This window comes from Diospyros lotus, chromosome 13 (assembly GCF_014633365.1).
Source record: "Diospyros lotus cultivar Yz01 chromosome 13, ASM1463336v1, whole genome shotgun sequence".
Classification (NCBI taxonomy): domain Eukaryota; kingdom Viridiplantae; phylum Streptophyta; class Magnoliopsida; order Ericales; family Ebenaceae; genus Diospyros; species Diospyros lotus.
The window spans coordinates 10414633-10440829 of record NC_068350.1 but is presented as its reverse complement, the minus strand read 5'-3'; the positions used below and the strand labels follow the sequence as shown (position 1 = coordinate 10440829).

Below are 26197 nucleotides of genomic sequence, written 5' to 3'. Positions count from 1 at the left end.
TTTTACTATGAAAATTCATAAAATAATATTCTTGAATTTCTGGAATTTTCTAAAAAATTTTACTTACCTTAACTTAGCATATTCGGTTTCCTCGGTATGCATGTCCTGATCTCGAAACGCGTTGTTGCCTCCCTCGTCGACCATTGCCGCCTCCCCCGACCGCTACATCGCTCGCCGCCACGAGCTGCCATCACAGCAGGGTCCCTTGCCTCGCAACAGGCCACGAAGCTCGTGGCCATGGCCGCTTGGAAGCTTGCGGCTACCTCCACGACCACCATCGCGCACCACTGCCTCGGCCGACCTCTGATTGCTGGCTGCTCGATTGCCCCCTTGCTGTCCGGCATCTAGAGCTCGCGGCCATGGCTACCATGGCCACAACTTTGCTGCTTCTGGCCATTCCTGTGGCTTCAGCTCTCTCTCTCTCTCTTGTTGCTTTGATGCCTCTCAATCGACCAAGACCATTGCCAATTTATAGTCTCCACTGCCTTGGCCGCTATTCCATTCGAATACATATATATATATATTATACATCATATTAATTACTCAATCCCTTAAATTTTGCTGCCATATCTTCCTCAAATCCAGCTGCAATTATCTTCCTCAAATTCCTGTTACCATTATCTTCCAATTTGCAGCAAAATCTCGACCAAAAAGATGGCCTCACACGCAATTCTCTAATTACAATTACGCCATTAAATCTCAAATTAATTTGCATCCCAATATCGAAAATGCATAATTAATAATTCTACTCGATAAAGATGATTTCGTCTCAGTATCCTTACCGGGCTATCGTTTCATCTTGAAACCACTGAAGGGTTGCTCATTACGAAAAATCAGAGCCCCTTCAGGCTTCCGGTGACTTCCCGAAAGTCCCCTACGACAATTCAGTTTTACAGCCTAATTAACAGCTATATTTTAACTGTACCGAAAATTATTCCCGATCCGATTTCTCTCGATACAATAAATCCTATCTCAAAACGCTCAACGAGACCATATCATTTTTCTTAGACAATTTCACTCCGAGGCATTCCCTCCAATCGATTCGGTACGTATAACTACTATCAAACCAATTTTTCGGTATTCTAAACTTGCCTAAATTACATGGCAATGTTACAAAAATATGGGTTCTTACAGTCCGAATGATTCTTGAAGGTCTAAAAAAGATCATTTTGAGAGGCACATATTTATAGACACTAGGTGGGGCCCGCGATCGAGTCTTTAGACTCTTTTGAGGAATGTACCGGGTGAGGCCAAAAGGCCTAGAGATGTCTTCAAAGCCAAAACGCCCCGATAAGTATCTCCAGGTGGCTCAAAGAGGTCTTCGGGGCCATTGGGAATCCTTCGTCTTAAAGACTTTAAAGGAGTTTCCGGACTTATGCAAATAAGGTTAGACCATCTCGGGGGACCTTCTAGAGGGCCCGAGTGACATCTGTCTCGAAGATTCTCCAGGGAGTTCAGATTCAACAAGAGATTTGCTTATGACTTAAGGCATTTTTAGAACACCCCACAACAATATGAATATGTACATTGTATATATACATGCAATTATGTATATATATACGCATTATATGTGTACTTATGTTTATATATATTTAATTTTGTACTCAACCATATAGATAATTAAATGATACATGTATGTATATATGTGTGTGTCTATATATATATGGCATTAGGCATAAATATGCTTTACAACTCTTTCCTTAAAGTTTTCTAATCCCCTCCCCAACTTAAAAGTGGATCTATTATGTCCCGAACTTTCAATTTTGATACAATCACACATCTCATATCTCAAATGAGTGCGCATGAGATACACGTGCACTGTCAGTGGGTCACTAGCAAGGGAGGGGGGGAGGAAATAGAGATCATCGACGATGGATAAAGAGGAAATAGAGGTCGCTGGCAAGGAAATGGGGGAAGGAAACAAAGGTTGAAAGTGGGAGGACAATGATCGACTGATGGAGCTTCCTCGTGTCGATGACCAACAGATGTTTCTCTTCACTTGGTGGGTCGTTTGACCAAGGCAAGAAAGGCGATGAGTGGGTAAATCGACCGATGGGTCAGTCAGCTAAGGCAAGAATGACAATGGGTGGGTCAATCGGCCGATGGGTTAGTGGGCCAAGGCTATAGAGTCAATGGGTTAGTCGACGCGAGGTTAGTCGATTAGCGACGCAAGGAAATGTGAAACAAAGGTCAATCGGCGGTGTAAGGAAAGAGGAAACAGAGGTTAGTCGTCAGCACATGGAAGAGACACATGTTGGTTGTCGGTGTAAGGAAGCTTCGTCGGTCGATCATCGTCCTCCCACCTTCGACCCCTGTTCCTCCTCCTTTCCTCTATGACAATCTCTATTTTCTCTCCCCCTTTGCCGGCAACCCACTAACAATGTGTGTGTATCTCACGCATACTCATTTGAGAGATAAGGTGCGTGATAGTACTAAAATTGAGAATTTATGGGTATGATAGGTCTATTTTAAATTGGGGGGCCAAATGATTATAAGATAAGAGTTAGAGGGCATATTTATGCCTTATGACATATATAAACACTAAAGAAAGTTTAAAAATAGATCTCAAGGATCTTGTCCAAATCCATTAAATCAGCTCATTTTAAACTTGATCTAATCCAGTGGAGATCCAATCTATTGATAAGCCTAATTATATCTGTCAATTTAGATTTTTTTACCCTTATTTGTAACACTTTCATCTTAATTTCATAATTAAAAGCACCAACTCCACAGATCTATTACAAATTGTATGTTAAATAAAAAATATTAAAGCTGTCAATAAAACTCTAAAACCAATTCAAATCAATAGGATTCATTTTAGTTTTTTCTAATTTAATTTTGATTAGAAGAGTCTAATTTTCCAAACTCGATTGACATTGACTTAATATTAAGATATGTTATCATGTTTAAGAATTCAACTACACTCAACTCTTCTAAACAAAGTAATAACATGTTATTATATTAAAAATTAAAATACTAGCAGCACTTAAGTAAAAATATGAAACATAAAAATTATAAAATAAAGTTTATATACTTATACTAAGACATATATATCGAGCAAAATAAACTAAGTTAGAACTTAGTTACTAGTTAATGGAAAAGAAATGAAAGTAATTGGTTTCTGATGCACTCTTAAGGCAAATAGTGATCTCTTAATGTATAGGCATTTTTTTAAATAAGAAAAATATTAGATGATTAGTTTGGAGATGGGACCATGCTATTGATATGTCAATGGGTTATATCTTGTGTTACACACATACGTATAAATGATAAAAATATATCTTGCGTCTCATCGTATCTTTTCACCTCGCACCGCCTCATCGCTTTGGGTGAGGGATAGTTTAGTCATGTATCTTACTGTCTCGCCTCATCACTTTAAATGAAGATGTATTTTTATTATTTTATATATATCACATAATTTAAGATGCAATCCAAATATATCAATACAGCATTTTTGTTCGAGAACATGATACTGATTTCAAGAGTTTTTTTATAAGGTTGAACAAGTTGACAGACAAATTTATAGAATGAGGGCTAAAAGATTAACATACTTTTACCTACATGGTATTGAAAAAAATACAATATAATATGAATAAGGACATTTTAATTTTTTTAGCTCTTATTTTGTAAATTTATCTATTAACCTCTCTTACTTTGAACAATTTTTTCAGGTTTCAAATTAAATTACTTGGCTTCCGCTTGGTGACTGACACGTGCAGGGGGGGGGGACGTGTTATGTTGGCAATCAGTGCTTGTTTTTGGCACCTGGTCAGTGGCCTGGCCCCCAAAACTTGGGGCCCACCGCCCACAAAATTTATACCTAGTTTCCAGTATTGATTTACATGATGGCTGGTCCTGTCATGGCCAGATAAGATTAAAGGGAGTGACATAATACTTGAAATAATTAATACTGTATGGCATCGCATTTAGCATGGATTGATTTGTTATTCTTAACCATGGTTTAGTTTGGGAGTGGGATTGATGGGATTTGAAAGGCAGATAATCGTCCAAATTCAAGATTTGTTTGTATTCTTTTTATATAGTTGTTACATTTGAGATTGTTTTAAGTAATTAATTTTCAAACTCAAATCCATCTCAAATTGTCCCTTCTTATAAAAGAAAAGAAGATCAGTAGGGTTTTATTTATTTTTATTAAATTCTCTAAACTCAAGTTAGTCACTATAATATAATAAGAGTGTAAATAATAACATACATCACCTGTTAAATACTATACTATTATATCAATGGTTCTTGTTAAGAGAATGGTCGCGAGAACGATTAAGATGAAATCACATAATTAGTTTAACTGAGATTTATTAAATAGGTCAAGAAGACCAATTACATGCAATAAACTATCAATTGAAGGATTTGTAGGTGATCCAAACTCCTTTTGAGTCTTTTTATCTTGGGGCTCAACTTTCAAGATTAGATTAATTTGAATTTTCAAGATTATATGACATTTTAAGATGTTTATAATAAAAAATAAATAAATATAATAATATAAATAGAGAAAGTAGAAGAAGAAGAAGAAAAAGCATAAAAAAAGAAAATAAAAAACATGATAAAAGCAAAAAGAGTGACTTAATACAAGGGTTGTTGTATATAAATTAAAAAAAATCCATTTGAAACAATTTGTATATACGAAAGAGTTTAGTAGAGGGTCCTGTCCTTACTAGCGACCTATTTAGGGGTGGATATGGTTTGATTTTTTTCTAAACACAAAATTTAAACCAAATCAGTCCATTTAATTTTATCAAAATACTCAAATTGAGTTCTTAAAAAACTGAGAAGTTTGGATAAAGAGTTTTAGATGTTCACCAAATATGATGCTATTACAAGAACATACATTAATATAATAACAAGCCAAACAAGACATAGAGAAGGTGTTACAAACAGACTAGAAGATGAAGTTCAAAAATTAAAATTGGAAAGACGAGTATCGTGGAGGCTTGAGGGAAAGATAATTGGAGACGAGTGTCAATGACTCGACGGATGGCTGATTTGGGAAGCACAAATTAAGCCTCTCAATTGGTGATGGACGTAATTTGAGAGAGACCTAACCTAGGGTAAGGGTTTTCTTTGAAAAGACTAAAATTAGTAAAGATCTAAATAAAACATGTTATGCTTTGGTTCAAAAATATAGTTCATTGGGACAAATTTTTTTTTTTTTAAACTTTGATTCAATCTCTTATTCGACTAAATTGAATTGAACCAAGTTCTTTTGATTTTTTTACAAAATCAAACCGAAGCAAATTTTATAAAGTGTTTTTCCATTAGAATTTAATCAACATGTCTCTCCATCAGAATTTCATCGAGTGCTAGTTTAGATATAAAAGATTATTGTTGCTTCATAAAAAGGAAAAATTCACACGACCATTTTGTTTACTTGTGCAAGTGATTTGTGTTTTATTCGACATGTAGTGATAAGATAAAGGACCTCATCTATAAGAAAATTACTTCCGATGCCTCTTTGATTGGGGCAAGTCAAGTAAGGGTGTGTAGTATTTTGTTTAAATTGAAATAATCAAATCGAATCGAATGAGTCAAAATTGTTGATTCAATTCGGTTCATGTTGTAGGTTAGTTCGATTTGATTTTCAATTTTGGTAATTTTAATTTGGTTTAATTTTCGTATCGAAATAATAAAACCAATCAAAATGTCAAAAGACGTCGTTTTTAACCAATAATTCCACATACTAGAAAAAGACTATTCAACTTCAACTTTAAGCAGCTTATTTAAGAAATTTAACTTTAATAGTTTTGAATTTGAGTTTCGACCCTTCTCTTTTTCTTTTAACCCTTTCTTTTTGCTCCAAATCTCCAATAGACCCTAACCCCTCTGGCTTTCCCCTTTCTCTTTGCTCCAACCAATGGCTGACCTTGACCTTTCCCCTTTCTCTTTACTTCGATCAGCGACCAACCCTGATTCGTCCCCTTCCTCTTTGGTTCAACTAGCGACCGACCCTAACCCTTTCTCTTCCTTTTTGCCCTTATTTCTGGCCTTCTACCTTTTGATTCCTTCTGACCAACTGCTGACAATGACCTTGACTTTTCCCTTTTCTCCGATCGATCTTGACCACGACGAGCCTAACCCTTCTCAAGTACTAATGCTCACTTATTCTACACTTCTACTAAACATGTGTCATTTTTTGTGATTGATTATTGACTTAATTTCCAATTTCTTACATTAGCTTTTTTGGTTAGTTCAATTTTTCGTGTTTTTTTAATTTTTTAATTTTTTCAACTTAAACATCTATTTAGTCAGTTGCTCGAATTTCAACAATATTTCAATCTATTCAATTGATTCAATTATCGAACTAATTAAATGCTTACCCCTAAAATCAAGGGAAAAATCTTGAGAGACAGACAGATTGACAGACAGGTTTACAGAATGAGGGATAAAAGATTAAAATGACATCGCCTACATTGTATTGCATTTTTTCTAATATAATATGGATAAGGACATTTTAATCTTTTAACTCTTATTCTGTAAACTTATCTGTCAACTTATTTGATCCGGATTCAAAGCCAGGTTCCTTAAAATATGATTTATTGCTCCTAGGAAACAAACTACTAATTAAACATATGTACACGGTATAGCTAGTCTTCGGCGGTCAAGAAACCAAGGGTGTCAATAATGTTTCGGTTACTGTTTCAACTACTTTTTGGAATTATATATAAATACATTATATATATATATAAAACATATGTACATGAATATAAAAAACAGCCGCACAAATAATTCTGTTGGTGGCTGTATAACTAATCAAAGGATAGAGCTCAACAAAGAACCAATAGTTAGACAGGTCCGTGATGCTAAACTTAATTGGGATTAAGATTTTTATCAAGTTTGAAGCAAATAAGTTGACCTCTGTCATGCATAAATTCTTGCTCCAACATTTGGAATTGCATGGATGGCAAAAAACAACAGAAAATTCTTTACCTGGGGGAAAGGAATGCACTTGCTGCCTGGTATATGACCACTTCTTAATTCCTTTTCGAGGTTCTGGTGCAACTCCATCAAACCTTCAAAGGATTGAAATCAAACAAGTGATTCCTACCATGCATCAGAATGCTTTTTAAAAAGAACCCAATTTCCATCCTTCACCTAGCTTAGAAGGTAAAATCTAGCCTTCACGTAAACCAGAAAAAATGGTAGGACAAACTTCTGCAATTATACAATCAAGAATATTTGTGAAGATCATCATGTAGGTAATTTCACTAGCTAGTTGGCTGTTAATTAAGCTGTTAAAATTCAAACAGACAATAACCATTCCCTCCATTTATTTGTGAACACCTAAATTGCTGATAAATCAATAATAGGAAATATTAGATATACCTGGCCTTTGAACGGGCATCAATGTGTTGATGTGTTTTGTCCTCAATGTTTTGTAAGATCTGAACACATCATGCGAAATAAGTTGTGATATATCAAAGAGTAAGCATCTAGACTAAAATCAATCCAATAATGAAAATTCTCTACGAGGAGATTAAATTTCAGTCATTGTGAGAGTATTAATGAATCTCAACTTTATTAATGAATCATTATTAAATTTCAGTCTCCTCTGCCAGCACCATTACAGAGTATTAATGAACCTCAACTTTATTTACTTAAAAATTCTGTTAAATGCATGATGATGGCTTTTTGACAAAAGCTGTTACTTATAGCCTCATGACTTCACTTTTTTATGGTGCTCAGCTGTTATGCCAAAGATAGCATATTTTGTTTTAAGGATCACTAAAAAGTTTTTCTTTTAAGTACCAAATGCATCTTCCATTTCCTATACCGAAGATCGGAAAGTGACAACAATGGCATTCTTATCTGGGTTAAATATACATATTACATACCAACTATGCCATTGTTTTCAGCAGAAGTGAAGAGAAACCACATTATTTCTGCTTGAAGAATAAAGCCTAACATGTTGATGGCACTCTCCCCAGTTTCCTTAGATTGGATGAATACTGCTTCCAGTAAAAGCAATTATTACCGAAACATTTTGTCAGCCAAATTTTGGTGTAAAATCCTAAAGAAGCAAAAAATGCATTGGTTTCCAAAGAAATACAAAAAAGTTGCTGACTCCATGGTAAGGTTTAAAGACTATAGTTAATAGTAGCACTAGCAGGAATATACACAGCTGATATATTTTATCCCTTTCCAGTCACAAATCATAGTCATGAAAAATAGATGAAACAGGAAACACATATTTTTGTAAAAAAAATAAAGGCTTGTTAATTTTGAAGAAATGTGCCTGTTGGAATGTCCAGATGAAATGGGGCCGAAATTTGGTCTGAAATTTTGTTGGGCCAACCTGCAATAGCCAGATCCATTAAACATCTATTCAGGCAATAGAAATTCAAATACAAAAATAAAAAATAAAAAATAAAAGAAGTGATGATATAAAAGGACATATGCATGAAAGAGAGACTGCGGCCAAAGAATACATTTAAAAGCTTAAAAATAAAATAAAATACCTAAAATATATTAACACAAGTTCCAGTCTTAATTTGAGTATAGTTGGTGTCAATTACATAAAGTTGGTATCAATGTAACTTCAAACGATTTGCATATCTACAAAATAATCAATACCCAGAAAGTCTAGGAGATAAGCAGAACAGTCCACAGCATAAGAGGCATGCCTTAGACAAGAAGAAACTGTATTTGCCTTTCCCTGAAAGAGGTTTAGGGGAGTTAGGGCAAAGGGGTAGGAGATATCCTGATTATAACTGTTCTAAAAAATATCCTAATTCAGAGTTCCATAAGCTTTCTGTTTCTGACATACTCACTAAGATCTTGTGTTAACAATGCTAAACTAAAGTAACCAAGGAAAAAGCATATCCAGAAATATTTGTCTTACATAAGGTATGTATAAAAACATTATGTACAGAGCCTGAAATAAGCCAAATAATACTCATGCAAAAAAAAAAAAAAAAGCTTGCATCCTGGATGAATGGCAGACTAAAAATAAAAACAGCAATTATCTTGAATAAATAGGCTTACTGCTAGTCCATGATATACTCTCTGTACAGCCTTGTTGGCTGCATTCATTTTCATAATGGCATCACTAGAAGCACTAGATTCAACATCAAAGCCCGAAGCACGCCATCTTGGCAAGCCTCCATCTAACACCCAGACTTTGCCATGCCCAAAAACTCTGAACATCCTGTTAATTCAATTACACGCACTCGTTATCATATTAAATCATAGACCTTGGGAACATGATATTATAAAAAGTTAAAATGGTAACAACTTTGGATCTTGAATACTAGAGATGCCACTCACCACCAAACTCGAGCTGCACTGAAAATTCCCTTCCCATTGTAAACAACAACGCCATCTTTATTCTCAATACCAAGTGCTGAAACAGCAGCAGCAAAGGCTCCTTCTGATGGCAGCATGTGTGGCAACTGAGACAGACTAATTAATGTGTAAGGGAAAGTGGCATGTCGCAAATATAATTTGGAGTAAATGCTTCAAAGTAATTTCACTTCTTTTATGATAATTATCATTTCCAAAGCACTTAAAACACAAAAGCATAGAAAGAACCATCTTACGTCAGTAGTTTGATCTGATATCATGTCTATGTCAAAGAAAAAGGCACCAGGAATGTGGGCAACCTGTTCTAGCAACACCATATACAGCCCAAATTAAAATAATAATAATATTAGCAGAGGGAAACCAACCCCACCTAGTGGGATTAAGACTTTGTGTTTGTTTTATTCTTGTAACCAAAATTGAAAAGAAAGGAACCAGGATAAAACTCACATAAGGACTTTTAATATGGTATCCGAGAATAATAGATGCTCAAGATGAATGGTTTTTGAATATCATGTAAGCCCTTAACTCCAATAATTGGATTTTTAATGACATGATTTGCATAAAGAATGTTTATTCAATAACAAAGAAAAAAAGAAATGCTCAAATGAATATACAGTGTTTTAACATCATTTCAGTGTTCAAGAAGGCAGCTACCGTGAATTCATGCCAATCGGCATCCTAGGTGCCGTCCCCGATTAAGCCCCACTCCCCCTCCACCTCCGCTACCACCGGCATTGTCGATCCAACCGTCGCCGCCGTCGGCGGAGCTGGATCCAAGCTTCTCAACGTCCATACAAGTGCAAAACAGATCATTCTCCGACCCGATCTCGTCGAAGCTCCCCGGCGGGCCATCAAAGGGGTTGGAGATGAGATCTAGGTCGTCAGGTAGGTGGAAGTTCATCTCGGAGTGGGCTCACCGGTGGTGAGCGGCCTTGAAGATGCCGGAGGGGTTCCCAAAGGATGCTATGGGAAGCTTAGGAATACTTTGGGAGGCAGAATTAGGGTTTGAATTGGAGAGATCTTGCATTTTGACGGCCCCGCCTAGGCAACCTAAGCGCTAGGCCCCAGTTTGGTGCTCAATTAGCGCCTAACGTGTTTTAGAACACTGCATTATTTAAAGAAGAAATCGAAGCAAACTAGTTCAAGAAAAAACCAAAGGAATACCTGATGCTCTTCAAATGGATTAAATGAGTCATTTCGTATGAAGATAAGACAAATTTAGGGTTTAGAGTGTATCCAACAATACTAGTAAATGTGCTTGTGCTTGCTTGCCATCCTGTCCCTGGAGATTAAAAATCAAATAACTCTGCCATACATGCCTCCAAACTTAGACCTAATAGTTGAGGATTGAAGGAGGTGAGTGTTAATAAGCAAGGGTACTAAAAGTGTGCATTCAATTCAAGTTTGGATGCTCTAATTTTGATGAAAAGGGAGTTGAGCTTTGATAATTAACAAAATTTTCAAAACTCTATACAAGAATATTATTCATTCAGAACACACAAGAAAGAAGCGTGTTTTACTAAGTTTTTTGTAGTCTTCATCAATACACTGCTCATTTCCTTCAACTCTAACTAAGTTGTTAAAAACCACCAACATACATCTTGTCATGTCCCAGTACCCATTCCAATCACATGCTACCTTCACTGTCTGCCTACCAATAACTATATTAGTTTTAGTTGCACTTTATTCCCAAGAAACCTACACACGATTCCACAATTAACACAAATCCAACTATTGTTCTCCTGCTATTAAGAATGTTGATGCTAGACAACAAGGGTTCACAAAACACCATCAGGTACACCTTCTGGGAAGCTTGCTCTTTTCCTCCAAATGTAAGGGAACCCTCCACATTTCATCTCACTTTTCAACTTCCCCCTCTAGTTTAGAGTTATTTTCGATCAATTTAGCTTGGTACCTTCATTGCCTTGGTAATCATAAGCAAATAAGCAATCACATTTTGTTTTGTCACAGGTTGAACAACATCAGCCTCGCCATTGGTACTGGTTCAGGTACTTCCCGCGTAAGCATAAATCTACTTGAGAAAACATAATCACAATACCATAATAATGAAGAACATGTAATATAAATTCTTAATTGTATGATGCAGTAGATATTAATTAACTAAAAGAGCACAAGAAGCATCATAACAGATTACGAGACATACAATTCCAGAGGTAAGAACCTCCATGAAACTTTCACCTTGCATTGGCAATACTTGCTAAAAAAACATTAACTACAAGGTGCAAATATTTATTGGGTTTCACAACCTAAAACCAAACAACAAGCCAATTATCCACTTCCATGTAAACATGCCATTCTTTTTTGCTTCATCCACAACTCACATAATATTTCAATCATGTTCTGATTATTTCATCATCTTCAGAGGCTGTCATTTACTGGATATGGAGAAGAAAGATGCAGAGGCAAACAAACGAAAAACACAAAAATATTTTGCCCAGTGTGGGAAATCCACAGCTGCACTGCAAAGTTTAAAAAAACAATAGAGCTTAACTTTATTCTTAAACAAGCAACTTCTGGTTATCCAAGAGAGAGAGAGAGAGAGAGAGAGACCAACTTCTAATGGTAGAAATGTAGAAAATTATTTCATAACTTGGTAACTAAATGGTAACGCCAATATCTAAAGAGTAAAGATTGCTTGCCTTCTACACTTGCTACATCATCCAAAGCTGAACTTTCAAATAATCCATGCTTCATAACTTCAATGAATCCAATACATAGAGGATTGGTGCCCATGAACATTAAGCAAGAAAAGAAAGAGCAGCAAGGAGAATGCATACAAGCTCCTAAGATAATAATCTGATCTAGTACGAGGCCATGAATCCAACAGGGCTAAGACCCTTTCCTGTACATTGGCAATCAAATATTACCTACATCTTGGGAGCCAAAAACAGCATAGAGAAATAAAGGGCATCTTTTGGTGCTGCTTAAAAAAAGGATGCAAGTCTGTCAGAACATGGACTTCCTCCTTAGCTTCAGCATCTTAATTCTGGAGGTCCACTCTATTTGGTTCTCTTCTCTTCACTGATTATGCAAAGCAACAGAGGCTGCTGGGCCAGCAGAGCATTGATGTTGGGTCCCTGCCAAGGATGCAAAACAAGCAATGCCACTGCCAATTGGTAGAAATCGAATCCAATTGAAATGGTATGTTGCTTTCTTGCAGCACTTTGTTGAAGAAAATGGACCGAATATCGTATAAAGAAAGAAACCTTCATCAAGAAACTGCATTATGGGACCAAAACAATTAGTAGTAATTAGCAGATGATAATAGGTGGGAAAAAATAAAACGAAAAAGTCTGATAACAGAAGGACTACAATGATAGATACCTGGTATCCAAAGTGCTCAGGAATTGTGTATGCACATTCTCCTTTTCAGGTTCTGTCAATAACGTGACACCTTTTACAATTTTGTAGTTCTCTGTCAACTGATCAGAAACATTCATTGAGTGGCACTAAATAATTGCCAATGCCTGCATTTCCAGCCAGAAGAACTCATGGGTTTGCCAGAAAAGAGCCAAATCATAGAGGACAGCAAAACCAAGGGATTAAGGACCATAACAACAACAAATTAAGCCTTAATCCCACTAGGTGGAGTTGGCTACATGAATTCTAGCTCCTCAATCAGTGATCAAGGATCACAATGGTTGATAATTGCATTGTGTCAAATGGCAATATAAAAGTCATGTTCTGCTTAACCTTGTCAATAGGTATTGACACAAGCCAAAGAGCATCCAAAGAACTCTATCATCTGGAAAACCAAGCTTCTCCAAGTAATTTTAGTATTTCAACTTGGCTGCAAAAGAGCCAGTCTTGTATATGCAGACCAAGAAAGGCTGTATCCAGGATCCTTTTTAAGCCTTCTCTTCTTTATTAATTTCCTTGTGCTCCAAACACTGTCCCAAAAGCCAGCTGTAGCATATATGCTTGCTAAAACCACATAGCTGACTGACTTCCTTGGGTTTATATTAAACAAATGCCTAGCTGCTACTTCTCCAAGAGATAGGTCACCATGGATGCTACATGCTCCAAGGATGGCCCCCCAAAGTGAGGCATTGGGCTTAATATTCATCTGCCTTATTAGATTATAAGCTTCTTCTAGCTGCCCTCCACGTGCAAGGAGGTCCACCACACAACAATAGTGCTCAGCTCTTGGCAAGATGTTGTATTTGCTAATCATGTCATTGAAGCATTCCCATCCTTCATTAGTCAAACCAGCATGACTGCAAGCAAAGAGAAGAGTCAGGAATGTCACGTCATTTGGCTTCACTTTTTCATATTCCATCTTCTTGAATAGGGAAATTGCCTTGAGCCCATAACCATGCTTCCCAAATCCACCAATCAGAGATGTCCATGAGACAACATTTTTCTTCTCCATCTCACAGAAAACACGTTCAGCGTCTCCAATTTCTCCAGATTTTGAGTACATATCAATTAGAGCATTATCCATGGCCAAATCATGAATGGACTGACACTTCAATACCAAGGCATGAATTTGCCTTCCCAAGTCCAGAAATGCCATATTGGCACATATATTAAGTACAGAGCAAAGCATAATATTGTCAACTCCCATACACAACTGATGTATTTCCTTGAAGAGATCAAAGATACCTCTACTATAGATACCTTCACGAGCATATCCAGTGATCAATGCGGTGCAAGATACTGTATCTTTTTTAAGCATACTCCTGTAAACATGATCTGCAATCCTAACACTCCCACATTTTGCATAAGCATCAATCAGTGATCCAGTCAAAACATTGTGTGAACCAAAACCCAGTTGGACAATGAATCCATGTATTTGGATGACCTTGACCAATCCACTTTCTCCCTCAGCAGCTTTGATAACACTAGCCAAGGTAAAGCAATCAGGCAGCATGCCTAGTAAAATTTGGATTTGGAACAAGGACAAGAAAAAAATCACAAATGCAAAACACTATTCATGAAACAAAAGTGCTAGTTATTAATAATGGAATTTATATTTTCCTCTAATCCATAATCCGTGATATCACGTGGCAGTAACCAGTGAAGAATGCTGAGTGCATATTAAGGATTAAACGAACAAACTGTATTATGATTAGTGTTCAAACAGAAATATATATTTTTGATATAAAAAATTCAGTAAAGATAAATAAATAACAAACAAACAAATATAACTAGAACATGGATGATTATGAGGTTGCCAAGAGAACAAGTTGGATCCTTGCAAGTATGCCAGAAATTATTTTTAGAAAGCCAGTGTGTTTAAAGAAAATAAGAAAAAGGCTTATTGGAATGGACCGTTACTTTAAAGACCACCCATTTTGCAAACAACTAAAATGAGAAGAGGCTTCACTTATTTTAGTGGGAAATAATGAACAAAAGAATCTGCTGAATAATCTTCTTGATGCAAAAAGGAATGATTAGGGTAGAGAGTGTGCTGGTGAGTTTTAGTGGACCTATTATCAGAACCCTTAGTTCGTCATACTCTGAGAGCCCGAGGTTTTTTCCCATGTTCACAGAAATGTTTTCAAGTTATTTTTCGGGCATAACTAAATCCATTTATGAGTTTCCATTAAAAGTCCATTTAGTTTTTCTTCATATAGCTATTAATATCTTAGATTTTGTGAGTTAGAGTGTTGCATTCTTAGAAATATGTCCATGACACCCCTCTGATTACACAAATATCAATCTATATCAAAATAATACTGGACAAAGCAAGAATAGTAATGACCAAAACTTAAAAATTTATTTCTTCAATAATGTACAACAATACCTCCTCTCAGCAGTGAACGGAACAACAGAAATGCATCATCTACAAAACCCTGAACCGCATACCCACCAATCATTGCATTCCAAGAAACAAGATCCCTCTCTAACATTGAATCAAAGATGTAGCAAGCATCCTCCATTTTTCCACACTTCGAATGCAAATCTATCAATGCACTCTGCACAAAGAGATTGTGAACAAATCTACTCTTTTGAATACATCCCTGAATTTGCACTCCTCTATTCAAGCACCCCATACTAGAACACCCCCTCAAAGCGCTCCCATATGTAAACTGATTAGCCATAACACCTGCCCTATGCATCGCTGAGAACACTACAAAAGCTTCCTCTGGGTATCCGTTTTGAGTATATCCAGAGACCAAAGCTGTCCAAGCAACCACACTCCTCTCAGGCATTCTATCAAACACCATGCGAGAGGTGCCTATGTCGCCGAGCTTCAAGTACAAAATGATCAGCTGCGTGTTCAAATACGAGCTTGAATGAAATCCGTTTGTTATGAGACGGCCGTGAACCAAACGGCCTTCTTCATTGGCTTTTCTCTCGATGCATAGCTGCAAAACTGTTGAGTACAGAGAACGCTCTGATTGAGTTGGATTAGAGAAGATGAGCTTCAGAGCATCTTGCAATCTTCCCAAGCCACAAAGCGAGTGGACAGCAGGCTTCAGTGAAGTGGATAATTTGTTGAGTTGGTTGATCATTTCTGGGAGATTCAGATTGACTTCATGCCTGTGCTTATACAATACGAAGATTTTTCACGTTCGTAAGAGGTAGGTTGCACAAAAAGGGAAAACGGATCCTATACGAAATAGAAATAACATTTAAAAAAAAAAAAAGTAAAAAATGAAAACTTGTTATAAAGGCCTTTTATAAGCAAAAAAAATAATTATTAACAAAAAAAAATATAAAGGTCCTTTTATAAATATAATTTTTAATATAAAAAATTATAAAAATAATTATTTAATCTAAAAATAAACATAAATTCTATAATATACTCAAATAATCATAAACGTATTTTTTATAAGTATTACATATATTAACAATCAATACTCTATTAACATAATAAGTATTACATACACAATTATAAGAATTATATACTATTAGAATTGTTATATTGTTCGGTGACAATAATTTTAGAGACCGGGTGTGGGGCCCATGGAGGTGGTGGGGCTCATACACGACCCCCCGCCTCTAACTGGCGTCAGACAACATAAATGTTTATACAATCATACACACATATATATATATTACATACATAATATTGAATTAAAAAAATAAGTATTATATACAGTTATATATGATCCATTCATAAATTCACATAGTATATATGCATGCATTATATATTTATATAACAAAAATCAATACAAGATAATATTATACATACATAATAAATAAAAAACTGAAATAAGTACATACAAATAGAGAAGTTAGATGGTCGTCGTCGGTCGTCGATTGCTAATTGATGAGCCAACTCAACCAAACCTTTTGTGTTTGTGAATCGACGGCGACACCAATCAATCGGAGTTGTGAATCAATTCATGTTGCACGAAAACGGTGGCACCGAGGATTAAACGAAGATTCGTGTTTATGAATCGACGACGGCTCAGCCCATTACAATCGAAGTTATGAATTGACGGTAGCGTTGGGCGTTGAGCATCGAGCAATAGGGCTGCAAAAGGGGAATGATGATAAGGGATGGTCACTTTGTAGCGAATTAATAAGGACTGGTTAAAGACAGATTTAATCTCTTTAGTCTGACAGTTCCAACACTTTCAACTTATTATGAAATGGCCAAATGTTTCTGAAGTTGCAATAACGGCCTCAAAAAGTTTTTAGGTGTTTCGAAAAACGAAATGTTTTAAAAAAGTTGAAACGGCGCCTCCAAGACATTTTTGTGTATCATAGGTTATCAGAACCCTTAGACTGCGTTCTCTTTACTTTCAATTTTCAATTTTGAGTTTTGAATTCATTTTCAATTTTCTGTCTTACTAGTTTATTTTTAGAAAATTAAAAACGTGTTCTCTTTGAAATTTTGAAAATAATTTTTTAGTGATATTTTATTTAATAAATTTGATTATTCAGTAAATTAAAAATATTTAATGTTAATATATTATTAAAAAAATATATACATTTTAAAATTAATGAATTTTTTAATATTTTTTCCCATTACAATAATAAAATATGATAAATAAATAAATAAATGTGTTTTAAGTTTAGAGTTTGTTTTAAATGAAAACACTCAAAACAACTTTTTGTTGTTTTGAGTTTTCTTTACAATTTTTTTGTTTTGTTTTCAAAAATACATTTTTAAAAATAGCAAAGATAACGCGCTTTCATTATTTTAGAAAATCGAAAACTAAAAATGACTTGAAAACAATAAAGAAAATGTAAACTTAGTTTGTCATATTCTGAGGGTCAAAGTTTTCTTCGATATTCACATAAATATTTTTGAAATATCTTTTGAGCATATATCTAAATCCAATTATCAATTCTCATTAAAGTCCATTTAATTTTTCTTCGTATAGCTATTAATATCTTAGATGTTGTGAGTTGAGTCTTGCATTCTTAAAAATATGTTCATGACACCTCCTTAATTACACAAATACCAATTTGTGTCAAAATAATACCGGACAAAGTAAGAATAATAATAATGAAAACTTAAAAATTCATTTCTTCAATAAGGTACAACAATACTTACTCTCAGCAGTGAACAAAACAATAAAAATGCATCATCTACGAGACTTTGAATCGCATACCTACCAATCATTGCATTTCAAGAAACAAGATCCCTTTCCGACATTAAATCAAAGATGTAGCAAGCATCCTTTATCTTTCTACACTTCGAATTCAAATCTATCAATGCACCATGCATAAAGAGATTATGAAAGGGGCGAATTTAGGGGGGGATTGCATTTCAAGAAACAAGATCCCCCTTCGACATTGAATCAAAGATGTAGCAAGCATCCTTTATCTTTCTACACTTCGAATTCAAATCTATCAATGCACCATGCATAAAGAGATTGTGAATAGGGGCGAATTTAGGGGGGGCGGGGGAGGGCTGATATGCAAATTTGTAAGGCAAATTTGGCCCATTTGAGAGGAGGAGGGTTGAAATGGCTTATAGATTTCGGGGCTAGCCTTCTCCCAAATCTGTTCCTAGATTCGCCTCTGATTGTGAACAAATCTTTTCTTTTGAATAAATCTTTGAATTTGCACTCCTTTATTCAAGCACTTCATATTATAACATCCCTTCAAAACGCTCCCATAAGTAAATTGATTAGCCATAGCATTTGTCTTGTGCATCGCTAAGAACACTACAATAGCTTTTTTCGAGTATCAATTTTGAGTATATCCAAAGATAAAAAAAAATCTAAAATCTTGTAAAGAAAAAAAATTAATTAAATTATCTATTGATTGAAAGAGGCAAAAAAAAAAACAAAAAACAAAAAAGAGAATACATATTTGTCCCAATGGAAAAGATAATGAAAATTATAATAACAATAATGAATTTGGCATTAGGTAAAAAAAGGATATTTGACAATTCAAATATACACATGGCACAATATGATCTTCAAAATTGTAGGAAAAGGACTATAGTTAAATACAAGTAGATTTGCTTCTTTTTTTTTTTTGTTAAGCTGAGAGTTCAATTCTCAACTTTTAGAGACCTCTTATAAATTAAAAAAAAAAAAAATGTTCTTTCTAATGGTTATAATTGAAATAAAAATGAATTTGAAAACAAATACTTTGGCAAGCTTTCCAAGCAACCACACTTCTCTCAGGCATTCTATCAAACACCATTCTGGAGGTGCCTATGTCGCTAAGCTTCAAGTACAAAAAGATCATCTGCGTGTTCAAATACAAGCTTGAATGAAATCCCGAATCCGTTTGTTATGAGACGACTGTGAACAAAACGGCCTTTTTCATTCGCTTTTCTCTCGATGCATAGCTGTAAAATTGTTGAGTACAGAGAACGCTCAGATTGAGTTGGATTAGAGAAGATGAGCTTCAGAGCATCTTGCAATCTTCCCAAATCACAAAGCGAGTCGACAGCGGGCTTCAGTGAAGTGGATAATTTATTGAGTTGGTTGATCATTTCTGGGAGATTCAGATTGACTTAATGCCTATTTTTTCACATCCGTAACAATTAGATTGAAGGAAAACGAAAATAAAAAATAAATATGATACAAAATAAAAATAAAAAATGATATTTTTCAAACAAGTAAGAAATGTAAATGTAAGAAAATGTGTAAATAAAAAAAATATAGGAGTTTTTTTGTAAATATAATTTTTAACATAAAAAATTATAAAAAAATAGTTATTCAATTTTAAAATAAACATAAATTTCACAATGCATTTAAATAAATATAAATATAAGTTTTATAAGTATTATATATATTCACATACATTAATAGTCAATACTCTATAAGTATTACATATATTCACATAATAAGTATTATATACATAAATATAAATATTACATACTCTGTATTACATACATAGTATTAAATTAGAAAAATAAATATTACACAATTATACACTATACATTTACTGAATCACTGATTCACATAATATATATACATGCACGATACATTCATATAACATAAATCAATACATACAGATAATATATATACATATGTAATAAAGTACAAAACTAAAATAAATATATACAAAGGGAAAAGTTGGATGATCGCCATCAGTAGTTGATTTTTGATCAACGAGCCAACTCAGTCAAATCCTTTGTGTTTGTGGATCAACAACAATACCAATCAATTAGAATTGTGAATTGATGACGCCACTAAGTAATAAGAGTTGTGAATTGATACATGTTGTACAGAAATGACAGCATTGAGCATTGAAACGTGTTAGTTTGTGTTTGTGAATTGACGATGACACTGAGCATTGAGCAATTAGGTAATAAGGGGGAACAATTTCAAAGGGACAGTCACTAAGGCAGCCAATTAATATATGATGGTTAAAGATATAATTTGTTGTCTCTAATCTCGTTGGTTGATGGGAATGCGTTTCCAAAGCGGAAATGCATTTCCAATATTTTTAAGTTATTACGAAATAGTCCCAAAGAGTTTTTGAAATTACAAAAATAACTTAAAAATATTTTTCGACATTTTTCAAAAGACAACATTTCAAAAATGTCGAAATGGTGTCTCTGAGACGTTTCCATGCATCATAGCTCTATTTCCCTCTCTCAGGCCGACTAGAAACCATAATAAGAGATGTTGAGATGAAAATAAGATGATGATGACGAGTCTAGATCTGCCATTCTTATTTTATGTCCCCTTAGTTATTTCTCTAATAAAAATAAGTCATATCACCAAATTAATACATATCATCAAATAGTAATTATTTCAAAAAATTTATATAACCAAACAAAAATGACGTGTGTTAATGTAGTGTGTCGAATTTCACGTCGATTTGCCGGGAGAGAGATCTTGGGTATATTAGTCTAGGCTAGGCAACAACCTTTGAAGGTAGTTGCCTAGGCTGTGACAGTATAGTATTAGAGCTGACCCACTGGTCCAGCAGTGTTGGGGATCGTGCAGTAGGGACACTACATATTCTGGGAGGGGGATAGAGCGTGTGTTACTGTAGCGTGTCGAATCCCACATCGGTTTAACAGAGGAGAGATTCTAGTTATATTAGTTTGAGCTAGGCAGCAACATATTGAAAATGGTTGTCTAAGTTGTGACAGTATGGTATTAGAGCTAATCCATTGATCTAACAATGGTGGGAGTCGTGCAATGGGGACATTGCACATCCCAAGAGAAGGATGGGGCGTGTATTACTGTAACGTGTCGAATCTCACATCAATTCGCTAGGGAGGAAGATCTTGAGCGTATTAGTTTGGGGTATGCAACAATCTTTGAAGGCATTGCCTAGGCTATGACAATTTCTATAATTTTTTTATTTAATCACTATTTGATGATGTTTATTAATTTGGTAAATGATTTATTTTTATTGAAGAGATAACTAAGGAGACGTGAAATAGAAACAACAAATCTGGACTCTATGACAAAGTTGCCTTCTCTGTGACCCGACCGCCACCTTCTCTCCATCAAGACCAACTGCCCCTCCGCAATTTCCTTTTCACTCTCTCTAAATCAATCTTACACTATGAAACCCAATCTAAAGGGGGGATTTCTCAATTGGGGTTTCATTTAATTGAGGTGGATTTCACTCGACCTTGAGCAACCTGAATCGAGATGGAATTTTCCTACAACCCCCAATTCTGATAATTGCAGTTGTGTTCTTGACTAGGGTTACAGCGACATTGAATATTCTATTGTCATCATCTTTGATACGCTTCTTCCTATCATCTTCGATTGTGGTTTGAGAGAGAGAGAGAGAGAGAGAGAGTTATATAATTTTGGATGAATTTTTATACTGAAATTTAGGAAAGAATAATTTATAATTTCAGGCTAGATAACAGATTAACAAGGTTAGAAATAATCAGACTCACGAGGATATTGAGATTGCCGGCAAACATAGAGGAGATCGTTTTCATCAGCTTCTCACGTTCGGATCCAGAGAACACATCGGAAATGGATCCCGTCATAGCAAACCCCTTGCTCCTGCATTCTGCCAAGCACTGGTCCATCCATCCATCAAACTCGCCCTGTTTACGGGAACACGTGTGAACCTGAACCTTTGCTCCAAACTATGCCACTTCTTCCACCATCGCTTTCCTAATTGATCAAAACACGAAATCAACATCAAAAGTCTTGAATCAGTGGTGCATCCATATATATAGAAATGGAATCTCAATATTTCGATCTAGTCTGTCTGTCTGTCTGGTGTACATCAACTGAAAGAAATAACGAAATCTGCAATTTCAAACCAAGATACCATATAAAAAAATAAAATAAAAAGAAAGGTTCAAGAGTTAATACTCGGATCGATCATGCTCCTCCAATCAAGATGCAATCTTATAAAATGAATAAGTAAAATGCATCACGGCCATCAATTGTTTGGAGCTTTAGCAACAATGGTGAGTTTTTAATATTTTTTTTTAGATTTCAATTGGAAAGGGCGGCTCCTAATCTAAATAATGAGGTAGGTGGCCCATTTCCCTACCTAAGGTTGAGACCTTTGTTTGGTTGGTTATGGTGGCAAGGTGCATTCTAAGGAATTTTTTTATTTTTGTTTTAAAAAAGGGCATTATTGATGAGGATGAACTTCTTTGTCTACTTTCTCTCATGATTGCTTTTATCTTATTTCTTTGTTGGTGATTTTAAAGAATTGGTCCCTGTCGAGGTCATTAGGCCATCTCCAACCACACTACTTATCCCACTCCATATTATATTATAAATAATTCACTCCCTATTCTGATTTTTCCTAAAAAATTGTGTGTGCTCCAACCACACTCCCTATCTCACTCTTTATTCCATTCCCTATCTCACTTATTTATTAAAATTTTTTAATTCTATTTATTTTACCTCACTTATAATTTTTATTACTATAAAATTTATTAGTTATTTGATAATTTAATAATAAATATGACGGTAATAGATTTTTATAATATTTAATATATTTATAAATAAATTTACTAATATTTTTTAAAAACGATTATTTAACAAAATTAATTAAAATATTTTCATAATTAAAAAATTAATATTTTAAATAACAGTCATATTCCAACATCTATGTTCTAATGGAATATTACAACGGTCATATTCTAAACAGCTATATTTTATTGAAAGATTCCAACAACGGTCATATTTCAACTGCTATATTCCCCTGAAATATTCTAACAACGGTCATATTCCTATGCCTTATAAATAGATGATCCATTGGGTCAAAAAATTTACAATCCACAAATCTACAACACCAACTGCCATCACCAATCTTCAATAATCTCGTTTCAGCCATCATGTTCAACAACATCCGTATGTTCATTCGAATGATCCATGAAGAAGTTGAAGATGATGAAGAGGATGAGGCTATTGCTACAACTTTAGTTGAACAGTATCCTCAACATATGGATCACAACTCTTTTTCACATCACGGTGGATCCGTGTTAAACCACCGTATCATCAATCGCAGCAGAGCTGAAGGTCATGAGAGGCTTTATCGTGATTATTTTGCAGATTCACCAACATATCCATCACAATTATTTTACAGAAGGTTTCATAAGCATCGATCATTATTTCTACGAATTCAAGGAGCAATTAAAACACATGATCAATATTTTGTTCAAAGATTTGATGCTGTAGGAGTTCCCAGATTATCATCACTCCAAAAAATGACAGTTGCATTAAGGATGCTCGCATATGGATCACCTGTAGATGCTGTGGATGAATATGTTAGGATTGATGAAAGTACAACAATAGAGAGTTTGAAGAGGTTTACGAAAATAGTAGTTGAAGTATTTGGAGAGCAATATTTGAGGTGATCAAATAATAGTGATATTGCAAGGTTGATGAGCGTGGCCGAGAAGTGTGGGTTTCCAAGTATGTTGGGTAGCATTGATTGCATGCATTGGAAGTAGAAAAATTATCCAACTGCATGGCATGGAATGTATACAAGTCATGCTTGTGAACCAACGATTATTTTGGAAGCAATAGCTTCTTATGATATGTGGATATGGCATGCCTTTTTTAGATTACCGGGATCATTAAACGATATTAATGTGCTAGATAGATTCCATGTATTCTCTGAATTAGCAGAAGGTTGCGGTCCTGAAGTTTCGTATACTATCAATGGACATGAATATACCATGGGATTTTTGTAGGCTCTTGTACATTTCTATTGCCTCAGAAATCTAGACAATTAAATAATAATGTTAATAAAATAATGACTAGCAACATGATATTAATAATTATCAAACATCAAATAACGACAGAGGTTACCTTATTTTGTTATGTTGTTCCACTTTGATTTCTACCATCTATTTGGTTATAGTATCTAGAAAATTTGCTCACAGCAAGTTGAATTGTAGACCAACAATGCATCAACGAATTGAGATTTTGATCAAATTCAAACTCTTTATATTGATTGAAATAAGCACGAATCATTTCCCAATACCTTTGTTTTGTTTGATCATTACCATGTGTAGCATCCGTACTAATATTTAGCCATGCTGATAAGAGCATTAAATCCTCTCGCATTGAGAAATTTCTTGTTCATGGCTTTCTTTGAGTATTGAGTTCAGATGTATTAGGTTATGATGGAGTGGCAGCGATATTACATACTGGTCATAAAGATTCAGGTTATCGTTCAACAAATTTGTGTAATATGGTTCATTATCTCTCTCCATGTTAAACAAAAGCTAATTGGTCAAACTGCGTAAAAAAATCACAAAAATAAATACTCTCCTTGTGATACAATAAACTACTATTTTAAATATCACATTAAATAATTTAATCGAGTAACTTTAAAATCCATTTTTAGGATCAATTTCAAAACAATTACCGTGTAAATAATTCAATTTAAATAACTCAAAATTGATTATTTATTAAGAAATTCAATTTGATACAAACAAAATCTCACTGTGTGCGTTGTAGATGAAGTTCAATATAATATTAACAACTTCTTAATATTATAGAAAGTAAACAAAATCAAACCAAATCCCAAAACAATGAATAAATTTCAATAACATACAACTGTTGAGCACAGCGGAAGACTTAAATAGACAAATTATAAGAAACCTATTTCAGAATCCAAAAGCTTTGATAGAACAAAAAATATTCACCATACTCATGCAATCAAATGAAAGCAAACAGAACGGAAAAATAGAAATGAACAAGGGACACAATAGAATTACCGTGGTTCACCCAAATGGGCTACGTTCACGTTGAACTCAGGAAGAAAAAGCTTACTGCACTTAATCAAGTAGGGTTACAAAATCCAACCATACAAACTATACATCACTGGTTCGTCTAAACAAAATAGCCTCATACTCATCAAATATTGATTAGAAGCAAACCCAGAACCAACGATTACAACAAGAACAGAGATACAAGAACAAAGACGATGCTCACCCAAGAATGAGAACCTCTCCCGATTGATCTCCCTCTTTTCCCCCTTTCTTTTTTGCGATTTTTCCTATCTACTTACCATCCCGAGGCACTGTTGAATTTATATGAAAGTTGAACGGCTGAGATAGGATCTGGTAAAGGCAGCATCGATGGCCATCAATTAATCATAGAACACGAATGACAGAAAGGCAATAAGGACAAGCAAAAGGGCGTTGGGCAGAGCAAGGATAATCAAGAGGCGCCGGATAGAGAGGAGAGGCCCTTGATGGTTGCAACGTGGTCCTCCATCAACCGTCCATATGGACTGCTGAGGTTGCCAACTTTGCCCTCCAATCAAGACAGCATAGTTTTGATGCTTCACCCACAACAATCTCCACCTTGAAGCATCAAGAGGGGAATGAACCCAATACCTAGAAGATAGTGCAACATGCTTCAATTTCTTACCATCATCACTCTTGTCAGTTGGAGGATTAACTAACTTCAATGTGCAGCAAACTCAAGCAATGCTTGAACTTGGTTGCAGTCAAAGTCTTGGTTCCCATATCAGCTGGATTATCCTCGGTAGAAACCTTTTTAATAATCACAGTTCCATTTCTTACCAGTTCTCGGACAAAGTGATACTTTACCTCAACGTGCTTAGTCCTCTCATGATATATCGGATTTTTACAGAGGTGGATAACACTTTGACCATCCGAGAATACCACCACTTTGCTTTGAAGCAAATTGATTTCCCTCAGGAGGCCTTGAAGCCATATGGCTTCTTTAAAGGCATCAGTGATTGCCACGTATTCTGCCTTAGTGGAAGACAATGCAACCAGAGGCTACAATTGTGACTTCCAGCTGATGCAGTTACCTCCCAATGTGAAGACGTAAGCTATAGTGGATTTCCTAGAGTCTTTATCACCTGCAAAATCTGAATCTACGTATCCCACAAGATCAAGATTATCATATCTTCTTTCATAACACAAACCAATGTCAATAGAACCATTTATATATCTAAACAAGTATTTCAAGGCATCCCAATGAGGTTTCCCAAGGTTTGACATGTATTTACTTAGTAAGGAAATTGAATGAGCAAGGTCAGGCCTGGTACTAATCATAGAATA

At 35.0% G+C, this 26197-nt stretch overlaps 2 protein-coding genes and 1 pseudogene across 5 annotated transcripts; 1 reads left to right on the top strand and 2 right to left on the bottom strand.

The window, feature by feature from the left end:
- Positions 1–6724: 6724 nt before the first annotated feature.
- LOC127788702 (thiosulfate/3-mercaptopyruvate sulfurtransferase 1, mitochondrial-like) lies at positions 6725–11870 on the bottom strand (annotated as a pseudogene).
- A 138-nt stretch (positions 11871–12008) lies between these two features.
- On the bottom strand, positions 12009–22168 carry LOC127788700 (pentatricopeptide repeat-containing protein At3g20730). Of its 4 annotated transcripts, XM_052317286.1 has the most exons (6): positions 22005–22168; positions 21575–21800; positions 16513–16765; positions 15086–15825; positions 12661–14211; positions 12009–12555 (listed from the first exon to the last, which is right to left on the bottom strand). In XM_052317286.1, exons 4-5 carry the CDS (start codon positions 15795–15797, stop codon positions 13118–13120), a joined length of 1806 nt encoding a protein of 601 aa, XP_052173246.1. In that variant the 5' UTR covers positions 15798–15825; positions 16513–16765; positions 21575–21800; positions 22005–22168; the 3' UTR covers positions 12009–12555; positions 12661–13117. The 4 variants fall into 4 exon arrangements, 3 of the variants coding, with proteins under 3 accessions (XP_052173246.1, XP_052173248.1, XP_052173247.1); XM_052317288.1 differs by lacking the exons at positions 16513–16765; positions 22005–22168 and having other exon boundaries at positions 21575–21998; XM_052317287.1 differs by lacking the exons at positions 16513–16765; positions 21575–21800; positions 22005–22168 and having other exon boundaries at positions 15086–15844.
- Positions 22169–22984: 816 nt separating this feature from the next.
- Positions 22985–23506, top strand: LOC127788035 (uncharacterized). Its single transcript, XM_052316157.1, has one exon. It carries the CDS (start codon positions 22985–22987, stop codon positions 23504–23506), a length of 522 nt encoding a protein of 173 aa, XP_052172117.1.
- Positions 23507–26197: the final 2691 nt, after the last annotated feature.